At 37.5% G+C, this 18,322-nt stretch overlaps 1 protein-coding gene across 3 annotated transcripts in view; it reads right to left on the reverse strand.

Annotated features, from left to right (window-relative positions):
- Nucleotides 1–1,940: 1,940 nt before the first annotated feature.
- Nucleotides 1,941–18,322, reverse strand: part of LOC131681542 (protein mothers against dpp) — an 88,566-nt gene continuing 72,184 nt past the window's right edge. For all 3 annotated transcript variants that reach the window (XM_058962377.1, XM_058962378.1, XM_058962376.1), the window contains 2 exons: nucleotides 12,198–12,481; nucleotides 1,941–9,710 (listed from right to left, as the gene is read on the reverse strand). In XM_058962377.1, coding sequence (XP_058818360.1) covers nucleotides 8,565–9,710; nucleotides 12,198–12,467 — 1,416 coding nt within the window. In that variant the 5' untranslated portion in view covers nucleotides 12,468–12,481 and the 3' untranslated portion in view covers nucleotides 1,941–8,564. The remainder of the gene's footprint in view (nucleotides 9,711–12,197; nucleotides 12,482–18,322) is intronic.

Consider the following 18,322-nt stretch of genomic DNA (forward strand, 5'->3'; position numbering starts at 1 on the left):
CGATTCCTAGTATATTATTCACAGCTCGCCATTCGTGCTTGTCAAAGAGGTTTACAATATCACAAAATGTTAGTCATGGATTCATGAACTGGATAATGTTTCTTAGCATATTGATCATAACACAACATTTGTGATCGTGAAATAGTTAAAAAAATCATAACATATTATTCATGGATTCGTGAACTGGTCTTTGATTCGTAGTATATTACTTACTATCTATCTTGTGTGCTCGTAAAATTTAGAAAATATGCCTAATTATTTTCACTTTTATGCAACTCAGGGCATGATCTTGCAAATTTCACGTGCACTATTTCGAAAAATTTGAAATAAAATCATGGCATCAGTGTTGTGGCATGAACTGCATCAGGAAATTTTACATAGTTGTATCCAGCTGCTGGCGAATAGTCATAGGTACGAGCAATAGATATAATAAAACTATACATTTGGCCCTCAAAAATCGTTATTCATTTGATAAGGTTCATTGTGATGTCCGGCAAGAACGTGCAAACTTCACAGTCACAAATTTTGTTCGTGGAATAGATAGACAGATACAACCATACGATAGCACCGATCGGTCACGCATTCATGATCCAGTTCATATTGTCACGTTACTCCGCGTAATAAATCCGTTAATAATATCGTGGATAAAATATCACGATAGCGTACATGGAACTTATGAATATCGTAACTAAGTGGGTTCAAATTATTTCCTCGAGGAATACTCCAGATGTTCGAGAATAGGGCAGAGAACTCGCATCCAATTTTTACTACAAGATGGCAATCTCTTAAATATCTGTATGAAGGAGTGCTGATACATGTTTCAAGAGATCAACTCGGTGAAAGTCAAGACCAAGATCATTCAGGATTCCTCAATAACATCAGGTTCTGGCATACAGACAATAACTTCTACGAGTGATTTGCATCAATCACAAAAATGGATTCAATAGGTTCGTGGATGTGAGGCGAGGCCAGGGTTGTCTCGTTCAATAATACAAAGTCCAGGATGCGACCGTAACTATTGGCAGTCTTATTAATTTGTGTAAGATAGTTTAAGCTAAAGTGACCAGACGTCCTGGATTAAGGGGAACAGTCCCAGAACTTTGAGGTCTTGTATCGCATGGTGAAACGTCCCGGTAAGTGATTCGCATTTGTCTCTAGGTGGCGGATGTGCAAATTTGACCAATTTGTTCTGATTGTCACCCCTTTCGACTTGTAATATGACCCAGGCCATGAGTCCTTACGAAAAGTTCCTAGCTCTTACAACAGTTGTGCAAATACTTGAGGATCGTACATCGCTCTAAAAGGTTTTTTGAGCGCGTCCCGCGTTCGTCTTGAAGACATCTGATCTCTTTATTTTAAGCTGAATCCATCCAATAATGCAGCGGAAGCCGTAGAAATGTAAAAACGAAGCACGTTGACAGATGCGATATTGTCATGCGTGTCCCACATTAGACCAGACTGGTTGTCTTATCCAAACAATGATGTGCAGTCATTACTTCCAAGGCAATATGTATCGCCAAAAAGCTGACAAGAATGAATTCTACCATCTAACCAGGTCTCGGTGAGAACAATTATGTCGTACCTCTTGTAGGACTAGGAATAGAATCAGGCGTGTCTATTATATAATATTGTATTGTTTATAGGAGCTTTAATCTCGATGGCTCCTTCGCCCTTAATTAGCCGTGTTCTTGAGGAGGGTCTTTTTTCTTTTCGCTCCAAGGTACATATGTGAAAATGTCATTACTTGTAGTTCAAAATTAAATCAGACGTAGCTGCCGGATGAGCTTCGTGAGATGATGCAATTTACAGTAAATTAGTGTTTCGAACGAATCTAACACATTTTCTTATTGTTAATACAAAGTCGTAATGTATAGAATAAGATTGAAGTATAAGGTACAGCCGGGATCGAAAAAAAACCTACTAGGAAATAATCGGAATCATAAACTATCTATCAATCACGCTTTTATTTATTTCATTTATTCACTTTGCTTACGATTTACAGTTTCAATTACTTTTAAATGATATAGTGTTCCACGATTTTTGCTGCTACGATGTATAACTCTCCTTCGTCCACAGATCAGCTATAGCTCACTAGCTTTTGTTAACAATTTTCAAATTCTGCCAGCTGTTGACGTTCCAGTTGCTTTACTTCCCAAAGTATCGATATTGATCGATCGCATTGAAAATTGGGGATAAATATTCGGGATGGAAATATTTCTTCATTGTATTTCATTTCACTCATTTTGGTTCGACTCAAACTTCCCGGCCACTACAGCAAACTGGACTGCGACGTATGGTTCTTACAACGAAAAAAAGGTAGTCAAGCAATATTAGAATGACATGAGATCAAGATGGATTTGTGTTTTTGTGTCATTTAAGTAATATTCTCGTCGATTGATTACCTCTGCTGTCTTGTGTTTCTTACTCCTCCATCGACTGCGCTAATCTATGTACACGATTAGAATCTTATTCTCGCGTATGCATGAGTAATCATATTATTCAGTTTTGTCTACTTATCTGTTTTGTAGTTAGAAAATAATATGCCACGAAAATATGTATTATTTAGTTTTCTTCTTCGTTCACTGTTGCACGTGTAGAGATAGTTTTTGTTTCATTAAATATGTTTCATTCACTTGTCCGTGCCTGTTCTTCTACGATTCACGAGCAACTAACCTATACACTTGAAATGGTTTTCCTATAACTGCTCTTTCGCTAGATTTTTATTTTTTTTTAATCATGATTATCCATTCATTATTAACTAGAATGCAATTCACATCTCTAACTAAAAACTGCGTTACGCATTTTTTTATTTATACTTTTAAGTAAGTTTGCTTAATTGGGTGATTTGCTTTAAAGTTTATTTTTCACAAGAACGCTTCGTCGTCGATTTATGTATTCTTAAGTAAAATGTCTCTTTTATTAGTTCTATTATCATGCAGGGTGCCTTCCTTGTGTATGCACTACCGAAACACATTCTACGAGTTTAGGTAATTATTTTACATCTATTATCTGAGAATTTTGGATTGTAACATTACAACTGTTTTTTTCTTCTTTTCACTTCCCTACACATAGTTGTTCATGGGTTCAAGTTTCGACCTACTGTTCGAATGATAAGCACTGGTATTTGTTATTCCTTCTGCTGTCCGCCAAGTGATGATGATTTCGATTGCTTTGACCAGTAGTAGTATATACAATATATAAGTTTTGTGTTGTCTTGTTCTAGATCTCATGATATTTTAGAGTAGTTTCTTCCATCGAATCTCTCGGCAATGTTGAAGTTTTACGTTTTTTTAAAAATAGTTTATCTTGAAACTATGGCCCGCTTTGTGGGACATCAAAACCTTTTATGTTTCCATGTTGTTAATCACTAACTGAGCAAAATAGAGTTTTTTGTTTCTTTTAACTATTTCTTCTTTTGTCGGACATACATACACATGCTGTTCTTAACTAGATAGATAATATTTGAAATAGTTTTGCCACGACCACAGCATTCACTCTGTTCTTACTATTAGATGTAAAAAATAGAAAACAAGCATATCGCGAATTTTAAAAAGCTTCGTAAAATTTTAGCAGGCACTGCATCTGTGAAAGTTACTGTTTCTCGACTCGAAAAACTGGTCAAAAAATAATAAGGCATATTCAGCATGTTACCGGCAAAAAATAACATTTCACTGACAGTTATGGCAACAGCTCGTTTTTTTGCTACAGGCACGTGTATGTTTATGAATTGTCATTAATAACTGTTTCAAACATTTTTAGAAGTCCGTTACGCTCAAAGACTCTTGTAAGGCATTTTGCGATAGAATTCGTATTGGCAAATAGGAATCACACCGTTTGCTGAGTATATAATTTCAAGCTATCTCCCTAGCGCAGAGAGTGCTGCCTTTAATCGCGTTTGTCTAAGGTGAGATCGAGCATCGTTACACTACGAGCATGTAAATTGTGGGCGTTTTAGTTTTTTCTAATACTACGAATGTGATTGTGTAAATAACTGCAAGGAATAAGCTACGGCAAGGCAACCTCGTGCTAGTAAGCCTCTCAACGGCATGTGGCATCTTTTGGGGACATTGTATGCGGTGCAGAATTTTCATAAAACTTTAACTGGTGCTGTTAAGGACACTGTTTATTTTTATTGTTCTAGTGTAGACACACTTTATAGGTAAGCATTTCTGAGTTGTTTTGTATTTATGGTTGCTGGTACCGAGACTATTTTCTTGTTTTAGGTGCTTAATGAAATGGTTCGAGCTGGTTATATTTGACACGAAAAAGTCATTCGCTTTTACTCATATACACACAGTAATAGATCACCCAAAATTTGAAAGACAATAAATCTGTAGAAAACAAACCAATATTTTGAAATCCTCGCATTTATAGAAGGCAATATATTCACGCGTTTAGGTATCAAGCTGTCCCCATTGGAATAACTCTTCAAATTTTTGGCCAATATTAGCCCTATTCTGAGCCTTGAAACATATGAACAAACAATGCATCGCAGACGACCAACATGGTTTTATGTCTAAACGATCGATAATGACCAATATGCTCTCGTTCACAACATATGTACTCGATGGATTCGCTGACGGATTATAAACCGATGCTTCTAAAATGGATCCATCTCCGGCCTTCCACAAAATCATTCATGGACAACTCCAAAATGGCATTAAAGACCGTCTATCTGCTCCATTCCTAGTTACATCCAGCATCTCGTAAAGAAGCCATCTCGGGCCAGTAATATCCCTCCTCTACTTTAATGACGTCGATAACAAATTACAAGGACCTCGCCTTCCTTGCTTTCGCCGACGATATGAATACTTTTCGACGAATTCGGGATACAATCGATTTTTTTCAGAGTGAACTGAACAGCTTTAGTACGTGGTGGAATCTAAACAGACTGGTTCTAAACCAGAGCAAATGTTACGTTCCCGAGGAAACTCCATCCGATCTAGTTCAACTACCATTAGTTTGGCTCGAGCATTTCCAGACACAGTCACGTTCAAGATCATGGATTCGGCAGTAACATTCAAACCACATACTTCATACATCGTGAATAAGACATCAACACAGCTAATGTTCATATTCCGAATAATGAAAACCTTCAGGGACTCAACACAAAAACATTTTTCTGTTGTTTGGGATCCATACAACCAGAACGCAGTTGACAGAATCGGTTCATACGCTTTGCACTTCAATATCTCCCATGGCAAAACAAATTTCAGGTGCCGAGCTATAAAAATTATTCAGTTGATACAGCTCGACACTCTCAGCATCCGGAGGTGTTGCTTTCGAGCCCTATTCGTCTCAGAAATAGTGTCCGCCAACAGATTGTAGCAGGCTGGCCCGCCCAGGCACTGCGAGTGATGACAGATCCCCCAAATCGATCATCAACTGAAACTTTTCCTTAGCGGCTACGAACTTTTTCGACGTTAGTTGACAGAATTTCGTGGCGTTGGGTGGCTGTCTTATCTGGATATGATGGGTAATGTCGTGTTGCGGTCCCTCCTTAATTGCTGTCAGTAAGGCTGGATTTTCATAAACTTTCATTTCATGCCTCCAGCATTTTAAAAAGTGCTCCTGGGGTTAATTATATGTCTCAGCTTTTTATAGCATGCTTGATTGCATCACGTTATACGATAGTTACTCCCCGCTATTCATTGCAGCGAAAAAATTAATTTAAGCGAACCAAGATGGATGGTGTTCGCCTTTCTCAACCAGCGTTTTTCTTTTGTCAGTAGCATTGCACTCGTAAAACACTACATTCATGTGCAATCGGGTCAAAAACTGAATATGACATGTGCAAAAGTATTTGTATTTTTTTCCCATAAAACACAAAATAACAAATAAACAATAACTAATCTTGACACCTCTACTATTTTATGTCGCTATCATACGGAATTAGCATTTGGGGCGTTGTATTAAATATTATCATTTTTGCTTTTATGTGGAGACGTTGCATCTTCATGCTTTTACAAATAAAACAAAGATGCAACTCAAAAAAATGTTTGTTGGATCGCGTACTGAAGTAAATTTCACTAATTGAATTTAAATTAAAGGAAGCATACAAAAAAACGTTTCTGGATACAAGATACCTGGCGACTTCTAAATAGACACGGTGCTTATACTTCATGAAGAACCTCAAATGGCATCCGGAATTGTTTTTTAAATCCTTTAGAATGAGCGAATATTATAAGAAGCTATTGAACCTCATCCTTCCAAAACTTACCAAGAAAAATGTGAGGGCTTTACGTCCAATAATTCATTTGGCAATGGCACTGAGGTATCTCGCTTCGCTACTGGCGACGCGCAAGCGTCAATAGCTTTCTAATTTCTAGTTGACTTTTTTACAGGGTGTGAAGTTATTTGTGACACAATGCAAGCGATTTGGGAGATCTTATCATCGACATATTTAGCGGACCCTACCGTTTAAATGTAAAATAAAATCGGCATCGAATGTTTCGAAATATATCAAATACCACTTGGTCTCGGGTTTACGAATGGTTAACACGTAAAATGTGAAAATTGACCACATCGTGGATCCTAGTTATATAAATACAAGAAATATTTTTCATTGATTTGGTTTGCTGTATGTGACGCTAACTATAGCTTGCAATTCAAATCAATACTGCTTCAACACAGATTTCATATGATATTTGTTTTTCTTGTCAAAAATAAAATCCCTCAATAAAACAGCACTGATCAATTCTTCTATCTCTTCATCATCCTCTATCACTTTATCACTCTTTTCTTTTTAATTGCTTGGTCACTTGAATTCTGTTAAAAAAAAAATAAACAGTTTTGTGGTACTACAACATTAATTCGGTTGCGATTTGTGGATGGTGAGATGGAGACAGCCGAGCCGGTATCGATAAAAAATCTCATATTACTCGTCTGATTGATAACTGGATACGGGATTTTAGTTTGGTGCTCATCCCCGCTGTTTCAGATGGACATGGCTTTAGTTTTTGGCGTTGCTAAACTACATGATTCGCGACATTTTTGTGTTCGTCTTCCATATTTTTTTATAGAACCAACACATTTCATCTGCTCTGCTCTCATCATGAAACTGACCGAAACCGGAACGAGCTCCGTACTATATACTGCTTACGTTCAGCTGTAAGGGTATCAACGTTGGTATTTGATATGCTAGCAACTTGTTGGCCCGAGAACTACCCAACAAACATTTTGGCTGGATAATGGCTTAAACAGTTCTTTTTCAGCTTATTCTCACTGGTTAAAAGCTTGTTCAGCTTTCGTTGTTTGTTGGGTACAGCATTTTATCACTCAAAGTAAGCAGACTCATTCGTCTGGTTACTTTGGGTTTCGAACAATCATTCGGTCGAACAAAGTACGCTATTGCACGAAGTTAACCATCTACAAGCCGCTCATTAGACCGGTTGTCCTATAGATGTTTGAACGATATACAGTAGCGTGCAGATGGAAGGCAGAATATGTAGATAGTGTATGAACCACAACAGTTGCTTGGAGAACCACCTATCGTTCGCATGGCGAAAATTGGACGGCTGGATGCCTGGGCATGTCGTCAGAATGCCGAACGATAATCCGATGAAATGGACTAGGAAAAGTGCACAACAAGTAAGTGGGATCAAATAAATTAAAGGGCACCTGAGGAAGCTTGATGTCCAACGTGGCTGGCTATAAGCAACCATGAACCGAATGAACTGGAGACGACTTCTTGATACAGCAAAGGTCATCATGCCCTTATACTGCTTGGAAAGGTAAGTAAGAATACATTCCCACATCGTTAATAGGAACAGCACGAGTCGTGTAGTAAACCGCACTCGTTGCAGGTTTCTGTGAAGAAGTGCTTGTTTGCCAGCAAGGGAATTTATTGTTGAACCATTTCATTAAGCACCTAATAACAAGACCAATAGTAATCACATATTCAATCAATTAAAATAGTGATCAGCGATTCACTTAATGAATTAAGTTGTTTCCAGTGTAGAAGAAATCTTAATTAGGACACTTTAAAATTATGTTAGAATCTGAAAGAAAAACTATAGCTGATGAAAAAAAAAGTTCTTTTTAAAAGAAACTTATTTCTGAAAATATATATAAACAAATTTTGATTACATCGAAAACGTCATATCAAAGACAACAGGAAAATAATGGTATACGATTTACTGTTCGGAAATTGCACTAATAAAATACTTAATAAAGTTCCGGAAGAAATTCAATTGCATGCTAGGCAGGCTTTAGCACTTTGCACTAAACAGTAGATTTTATCTATATAATCAGGACACTGTCCTGTTGCTACTGCAAGCGAATCGCCCCATCCGCAATCTAAATATTGTGTTGTATCAAATCAATAACTTTAAAATAAATCTACTATTTTTTCTTGCTTTACATTAGTTGCTAAAATATAAGAATGAAACTTTTCTATGTAACACATCCAAGCATTTCTTCTCGTACATACTGTCCTTTCAGTTACCTATCATCCATGACACGACGCTGAGAATCGTATCCCTCATGCAATCACTAAAATAGGTCGTTTTTTGATTCTAGACTTTCACACGCGTGCGGTTACTTCCACAAATTTCCTTCCCTCCTTACGACACCGAGCTGATAGCGTTATGAGGCGAGCCCATCTGGATGAGGACCTTGTCTAGCCACTGCAGCGGTCCGTGGAGATGGATCTCGATCCAACAGGGTGTCGAGGTCACATCTTGCCGATGATACTCGGCCCCCCAACCCTTCACGAAGCTCATTCGTATCGTGCACATTTTTGTCAGCTCGTACACGGCCTCGAAACCATGGTTCACCGAGTGCGATAGGAGCTGAGCAAATTCTTGATTGTTGAAGATTTTCAACGAACAGCCGGGCGGAATTTTGCATACCGTGCTCGGGTGGAATCCATGGTGGTGATTGCAGTTGCGACTCTGCACAAAGATGGCCGAATCCGAGAGGCATTCGGCGTAAACCTCACCTCCAACGTAGTAGAGGTGGACTCCCTTCCCGATATGACGACGTGTGTTCTCTATTGTGCTGTTCCGGTTCACGTTGCTCAGTTGACCCAAACAGAATCGATCCGAATTGTTGGACGGGTTAGTAAAACCGTCTACGATGATGGAGGTCGCATTGCAGTGAAAAACTTCGCCAACACGGCAGTTGAGCTCGTAGTATGCTATACTAGCCCAGTATGGTGGTTCCTGATAGCTGACCGGTGCCACTTCGCCGTGCATTTGGTTCGTGTCCATCTGATTATTATCCGTACCGGTAACATTGTTACCATCCTCCGGTGGGCTATACGCTGGTGGCGGCGTCTCCGGTAGCGACCCGTACGGGCTCTGAGGATTTGAGTTGATCGGTCCCGGGCTAGACACCGACGAGATCGGACTGTTCGGCCCCATGTGGGAGGAAATCGGTGAGTTGGGTCCTCCACCGCCAATGTGCGTATTGTTGAAGCCCGCATTGGTGTAGCTCACGTTGTGAGGCATGTTCGGCTCGTTCATCTGATGGAATGGCAGCAACGAGTGGCCGGGAGCGAATTCTGAGTGACGTGGAACCAGTACCGGAGGCAGAACCGGACTTTCGACACGCTTATAGTGGTACGGATTGATGCAAACCTCTTTCTGCTTGGCGCTGAACGGATACTGACACGTTTCGATCGGTTTGAGCTCGTGGTGACTCTGGAGGTCGGGCCAACGCCACACCCGGCAGTAGATGACATGTGGAAGCCCTTTGCGGTGGGACACCTGTAGATGGAAAGAGCAAAGAATTAGTTTGGTTAGACAGTTACTCGGTAATTCGTTTGGTTTCTTTATTTCTCACGTTTGATCGGGTTGATACTAGAATTTATTGAAAGCTCACTTAATTAAAATCTAGTATCAACCCGATCAAACCAAAATAAAAAATAATCCTAGAGGATTCTTTCAGTCATGCTAAACGGTATTCGAGTGGTGAGAATGCGGTTTAGAATCTCTATTTCATCGTTCGTGACCCTGTAACCTAGTTCTGCCTATATGTTTAGATTACGTTGTGTAGTTATGACAATCCATCATCCACGTATAAGTAGCTGATCAAATAATAAATTCTACACTACTCCAAATCTGTGAGTTCTACAATGAATACAAGCATAATGAAATATTTCGATTGTTTCGGTCTTGTAAACTAATGCTTATTTTTCCAAAAATCGAAATTTATTTATTACTTTATTTGAAAGTATAACTCATTAGGCATATTATCCCATATTTTCACGCAGATCCGTAAAATAGATCGAAAGTTACAGCGCTCCGTCTACCATGAGCAGTCACCGCAAGCCTCTCAAATAAAAAATGGTTTCAGGGAAAAGGCCATAACTCCGCCAATTACCAATATATATTTATAAACTAATGCTTGTTTTTCAACTCAAAAATGTACTACCAGATTACTGTAACTTTGATCTAATAAATTCATTACTTTATGCCTTTACGTAATTTCAAACATTCTTAAAGTTTTTCTCGCAAAAACGTACCCGAACCCCTTAAGGAAATATAGTTTAAAATCTTTACACGCCCTAAACAAAAGTTGGGCGCAAAAAGATTTATTCCACTATCACTTCTGCTGCACTCGTAGTAATAAATACATTCTTCTTTCGATCACTATTTATGACTTTCTAGTATTTTGTTGTTTTGATTAACAGATAAAGAGTACTACTGTCAGTACACCCTTGGGCTCATCGATACTCTGCCCACAGATCACTACTTCATCATTTCGGACAGCCCAAAAAGCAATTCCCAAATCTCCTGGGGAAGATACGGGAGTCCTTGTGTACGTTATCTGAAATTTTTTATCAGATTACCTTTGTTTGGGTCCCCTCTCATTGCTCTAATCCGGGCAATGCAAAAGCCTGTGACATATACGAAAGACCAATCTGCTTCAACGAATTTTTTAGTATTTGTCATCAGAGGACACTCAACAGTTGGCAAACCTCGTGAGCTGGGACGGTGGCTACATTCTATTATCCCAAACGTATCAACGAAGCCTTGGTTCAGGGGGATGGATGTGGGTCGGGATTTTATTCGTGTAATGTTCCGACTTATGTCTAACCACTACACCTTGGATGCGCATTTGGGCTTGCGGAAAGTAGTCTGTGCGCTTGTGACAAGGGCTATCACGACATAGAGCACCATGTCTGGATATGCTCCGGGTATTTGGACGCCAGGTCTCAGTTAAAGGATTCCCTTCGGGCCCGAGGTAGACCACCCAATGTCCCAGTTCGAGATATGCTGGCAAATCGCGATCTCGCCTATATGTCCCTTATTTATACTTTCATAAAAAAGATAAATATCCCAATTTAGCCCCTCTCTTTTATTTCTCGTTTTTAGAAGCTTTCTCCTGCCTTGTGGAACCGATCAGCTCCAGAGTGCCACTATGTAACCGCCGTTGCCCTTACCACTACGGGAACTGAAGCGAGAGCGACGAGGTCCGATGACTTTTGAAGGATTCCCCGCGAGTCCGAAGAATACCATCCGCCAATCCGGTACCTACTAGACTGAGGCGCTAATTTGTTTGCTGAACTCCCGTTTGCCCGAAAGTTTTGCTCTTCCTTCCCGGTCACTATCTACGCCTTCTCTCCCCTTTCCTTGATACAACCACTGCTACACCGATTTTGGAAATAAGCCCCCCTCTGAATATATTGACCAAGCATGAGTCTCCGTTAAAAAATCAAATTTGTATTCCGTATTCCTAGTTTCAGGATATCTGTAATTTTTACTCTTTATTAAACCTATTGTCCTCCATCTTGTAAATAGAATTGAATCTCTAGTTTTAAGACATCTGTGAAAGTTTTCATAAATATTTTTTTCCCTTTTTGTGTACAAAACTATATTGTTAGTTTTAAGATAACTGTAAAATATTTCGTAAAAATCTATTACTCTCCCCTCTTGTATATCAAACTGAACTCCTTGTTTTAAAATTTTTCATAAAAAAATCTTTTGCACCCTCTCTTGTATATAGAATCTTATTTCTAGTCTTAAGATAGCTATAATTTTTTTCTGTTATAAAAAATATTTCAACATTGTAACCACCTAGTTTTAAGATATCCAAAATGTAAAAACTAAAGAATTTGGCACCGCCAAGCTAACGCAGTTGTGCCTATCAAATAAACGAAATGAATAAAATAAAAGGAGTACTACTGAACATATATTCTGTTACTAATTGGAAATGAATTCCAATAATATCCAAACTAACGTAACACCCACCTGTAACCGCCCGTCTAACGATCTCGGAATCGTGACACACTTGGATGGTTGACCGGGACAGGACAGAGCTCGTTCCAGCTCCTCGATGGCACCTTTCCGTTTCTTCAACTTCTTGACTAAACTGTCAACGGCTTTCTCGGCCCATTTCTCCTCCTCGTCGCCCTGCTTCCAACCCAACAGTTTCTTTACCGCCGGACTGGTGAACGAGAATAAGCTGTTCAGGCTGGACATCGTACTGCTGCTCGAGGATTCCACATCGTCAGTGTCCATGTTGAAGAAAAAATCTGAAGCAAAAAAGATTGAAATGATATATAATGTTAATTATATTTATTTTCTTATGACAAAAAAAAAACAAATTTTAGAAAGAAATTCCACATTACAGTCGAAAGTGAAACAATATTCAGAATGATTCGCTGAATCACAAGAACGTAGCTGGAGAATCTGAAAACCAATTGAGTCCACATAACACTGAGATAGAACTACTTTGATATCGACGGAACGGGCATAGCGTAGTTGGTAAATCGATTGCCTTGTACGCAGCTCACCTGAGTTAGATTCCCAACTCCACATATAGAAATAGAGATTTTTGTAGAAAAGATTTTTGTAAAAGATATTTCTTGAACCCGAAATAAAAAACCTGTTTTAATCCACCTGTAGGTGCAATTGTGCCTTTCTCATTTCTCCAAACTATGATTTAATAACTGGTTCGTACAATATAACATTATGGAAATGTCTTTCATTCTTATTACACTTGGTAAGTATATATAAGAGCACCTTTTTGCATTCATCGAGGTATCGGTTTGAATCGGAGTTTTCTATGTGATCGCACTCCACAACCCGTAACTCCGGAGCCGAAAGTCGGATGGAGATGGAATTTAATATCAGTTTCCGGGGACCTTTCATTTGAGACTAAGTTGATCAAATCGGTCGAGCCATTTTCGAGAAACCAATATAACCGTTATTCTGAATTTGGATGCTTCCGGAGCCGTCGATGGTGGCCAGTGTGGCCAAAGAGACTTTGCATGACTGTTGATGACCTAGATCTACAAATTCAACAGTTGTGTTTACATTTTGGAAAAAAATTCACCTTTTTACATTCATCGCAGAATTCGTTAGAATCGGGATTTGCTGCGTGATCGTACGTATCACCCTGTAATTCAGGAACCAGAACTCGGATCCACACAAAATTCAACAGCAGCTGATGGACCTTTCTTTTAAACACAAGTTTGTCAAAATCGGTTCAGAAAATTCCGAGAAACCGATGTGGACAAATCAACAAATTTTGTTTTGTAACCATACTCTTCAACTCGTAATCCGGAACAAGATGTCGGTTGAAAATGAAATTCAATAGCAACCTATGGGAATATTATACCTTTCATTTGAATCTTAGTTTGTAAAAATCGGTTCAGCCATCTCCAAGAAACCGATGTGGACATTTTGTTAACAAATCCGCACATACACACATACATACATACATACATACATACATACATACATACATACATACATACATACATACATACATACATACATACATACATACATACATACATACATACATACATACATACATACATACATACATACATACATACATACATACATACATACATACATACATACATACATACATACATACATACATACATACATACATACATACATACATACATACATACATACATACATACATACATACATACATACATACATACATACATACATACATACATACATACATACATACATACATACATACATTAGACCTCTCCACATTTTGAAAAAGTTTTGAAATATACATCGGTCAGCTCAAATTTTTATTCTAGATGTGAATTTAAGCACTTTCGCCAAAAATGGATTAATTTGGGCATGATTTAGAGGTGTCTCCAATCAAAAGTCGTTTTTTTCTATGTTTCTGTAGGAAGATCACTTATACTCTGATTTAATAGGCTCTACATGCCAACATATCGTCAAAGGTTGTTCCTTGGACATATCTTAACATGTTTTAACAGGTGAACATAGCTCTAATCGAAATAGAAAATTTGTTAACTGGATTTTCATATAGAAAAGTATATCAAAACCAAGGAAAATTAGTAGTATTTTTTCTTGGTATTGGTATTCTTTTCTATATAAAAATCCAGTTAACAAATTTTCTATTGCGATTAGAGCTATCTTCACCTATTAAAACATGTTAAGATATGTCTAAGCAACAACCTTTGACGATATGTGGGCATGTAGCGTCTATCAAATTAGAGTGTAAGTTATCTTCCTATGGAAACATAGCAAAATCACGATTTTTGATTGGAGACACCTCCAAATCATGCCCAAATTAAGCCATTTTTGGCGAAAGTTCTTAAATTCACACCTAGATCAAAAATTTGAGCTGACCGATGTATATTTCAAAACTTTTTCAAAATGTGAAGAGGTCTAACATACATACATACATACGTACATAAATACATACATACATACATACATACATACATACATACATACATACATACATACATACATACATACATACATACATACATACATACATACACACATACACACATACATACACACAGATATTTTGCGATCTCGGCGAACTGAGTCGAATGTTATATGAGACTCGGCCTTCCGGGCCTCGGTTGGAAAATCGGTTTTTGAAGCAATTGCATAACCTTTCTATATGAGAAAGGCAAAAGAATAATATTTAATTAGCTTAATAAGCATGAGTTCAATGTTATCTTCATGTGATTATAATTTGGAAAGGTTGGTGGAATGGGTTTGAATGTGTAGGGAATGGGGGGTTAGTAGAGTGGGAGTGGAGGATGCGTCAGAAATCCTTCATCTTATTTCGGTATACGGGATGAATGAAGGAAATGCGGGCGTGAGGGTGGTCCAAGAGGAGGGGAGTGATGAAGAAGGGACGTGTAAGGGAAAGGCGGGGGGGAAGGGCGGCGACGCAATACTCAACTGCATATTTTGCCTACCATTTGAGACTTGGTTTGAGAAAATCGGTTCAGTCATCACCGATGAACCGATGTGACTTTAATTGTGGAATATGCCCGGAATTCCGGACTTCCGGAATCGTCGATAGTGGACAATATATTCAAAGAATGTTTGATTGGCAATCAGTGATCTAGATCTGCGATTAGAAGTAATTTGGTGACCATCAGGGCAGGAAAATTTCGAAAAATGAATTGATTGCTGTTCGAAGCTTCACGAAGCACCTTCTCAAGCATACCACATGCAATCGATGAGTTTGACACAATCGCTGCGAACATTTAGGGGTAAAACTTATCTCTGCTCGGACGAAGCGAGCTTCGCATCTAGTTCGCTCTTTACAATGTTCGAAAAAGTTCACATTAACCTTAGAAGCACACATCGTCGAACACGAGGTAAGCTCTTGGCTCGTGGTTTTTGCGTTTTTGGAACATTTCCACAGAGTTTCGAAGCGATATTCGGTGAACACATATAAAGCGAATGCCTCGTTTATTTGAGAATCGCGAACATCGAAGTTTTATATCGCTTCAAGCATCAGCATCATGAGGCCACCGCGAACATGTTCGCTACGTGACTATCTGTCTTAAAATCATAAACTGTAAATCTTATTTTGAGTATAAATAAAATGGATTATTTTAAGATTATAATTTAGGATTTGGGGATTAGGTGCGTCGCATACCTTACCAATTTATGAGCCACGAGTTTGAATGAGCGTAGTGGTAGTGAAATTCAAATTCTTTTTTTCGGAATACAATTATGTTTACTAGCTACTTTGATTGCAAACTCGTCTTTTCTTCTTCAATCGGAGTATATTTTCCCTGCCAAGGAGTTTAGGTGAAGATGTATAAAGTATGTTTAAGGGGGTAAGGGTTTCAGCGTGAAAAAATGTTTTTTGGTGAAATGACTCTTTTGGATGAAATGATCATTATAATGTACAAAAGTTTTGATCAATTCGCTTCGCCCAAATTTCTAAAAAAATCGCAAATAGTGTTTTTTAACGCTAAAACCATTACCCCTCTCTTAATAATCTCCCTATCTAAAACAAATTCTCCCTAAAAAGAACAATTTTCGGATGGAATCTCACTGCTGACGTCCGAGTTCAGTTAGACGGCGAACTTTGCTTTTATTTTTTTGCATCCACTGAGGGGTAGTTAGGCGTAGTCCGTTGGCCTTTGTTTTCAACTTGTTGCGGTTTCTAAAGTTCTTGCGCAACATTCCTAAATCGGCTAGTCATATTCACTCAATAATATGCGATGATTTGTGTGTTAAACGTTATTTTTAATTTTACCAAATGAATTTATTAACAAATACCTACATACTTGAATCCATTATTATTGTCATTCATTGAATTATAATTTCTTGGCATCGGTACCAAACCAAGAGGAAAGCTTCCAAATGATTTTTATAATATTGTTTTATAAGTTTATTGGTTGATTACCTAATCACAAGAGACAAAATATTTATTTTCAAACATTTTCGACAGAATCTGTTCACTTAATAAATGAAGTGTCAAACTTATTACATGTTCCACTTTTATGACATTTATTACCTGACTCCTGTACATGTGTTTTGTGATAAATAATGAGAAGGATATTCCAACTTGTTTGTATTGTATTTGTTAACTAATTACTGATGAAGAAATGCAAAGAACTTACAAACAATGTTCTAGTGATTTTTTTTTGTTGGAAATCCAAAAACAATTCTGAAAAGGACAAAATTTGGTTTATCTTCTTCATGATGTAATCTTCCCTTATTTGACTTTTACTAATAAAAAATAAAAGAAAGAAATCTTTAGGGCCCCCTGTATTTTTTTTTTTGAATCAGTTATAGCCGAAATGCTTTATGTAAGGGAAATCTCGGAAAATGAGAAGCGAAATAAATAACTCCAAGTAGAATGAAAACTCGAACTTTTTCGAATACTGTCTTTCCATTATTATTCGCTTTTTGTCACATTCCATATTTTCATATATTAAGACCCATATTTAAGATCAATACAATAGTAATTCTTCAAAAGGGCTAATGAGACTTTTGTAAACAAACTTATTTCGCTCATTTTTCCGCTACAGAGTTGAATTTTATGAAAAATACACATGAATCAACATCTTTGCCCTTGGTAGAATCGATTTCAAATGTTTTCTGTGTTGAAATGATAACAAATTAAGAGAAATCAGCAGAACAAAAGTTTGTTCACAAATCTTATCAGCCCTATTCAAATGTTGATATGGAATAATAAAATCAATCAAGATCAATTTCGATTTTTTTTTTAATTTTGCGGTGGTGTAATCCCTTAAGTGGTTGATTTAACGGCTTCTTTCAAAATTTATCGAACCTACTCTCAATCGTTCATTCGTTAGAGTAGTTCATGTTAAAGAGAGTGTACTAAATTAATAGGAACACTTTAATTTAGGAAGTTATGACCCTCGCTCCACAATGCTCCAATTATTAAATGAAATGAATGAAAACAAACATTAGACTATAGCATTTTGTACGCATGCACTTCAGAGGTCTAAGGGTTACAATTTCTGTTCTAGTTCTCGGATCGCCAACACATTTTTTTCGATTTTTTGGCCCAGTTTTCAAGGAAAATACAGTTTTTAACTTTTTGCATACATATTGCATTGAATGAAGAACTTAGATAATGTATTCATAAAGTATTAGTAATAATTCGATTGTCCGTTCATTTTAAAAGGCTATTTTCTATAACTTTACAACTGATTTAATTTCACTTTCAAAATTTCTCGAAATATCATGTTCTAAAAGTTCTCAACCGATATAATATTCGAAAACAGTTATAAAAATGTCTCATCACACTGGTAGATGGATTCAAAGCGTTTTTTTAAATAAGTGCACGAAAAAACATGCGCCCTTCTAAAACATACTTCTGAATCAAAATGGTTTTACTGTTAGTGGAAAACAAGATTTACAAAACGACCAGAACTGCCAAATATGAATCGGGAATGGTCGAGTTTATTGACATTCCCTATTTATTTCTAGGATTCATCATACACATCATGACGTTATTTATTTAACTGATAATCGATTTTTTCCTTTGAATGGATATCGATATCTTTATCCTCAAGAAACTGACATAACTGGATCCTCAAGAAACTGACATAGGAACATGACTAAGATAA

This window comes from Topomyia yanbarensis, chromosome 2, assembly GCF_030247195.1.
Source record: "Topomyia yanbarensis strain Yona2022 chromosome 2, ASM3024719v1, whole genome shotgun sequence".
NCBI classification, from domain to species: domain Eukaryota; kingdom Metazoa; phylum Arthropoda; class Insecta; order Diptera; family Culicidae; genus Topomyia; species Topomyia yanbarensis.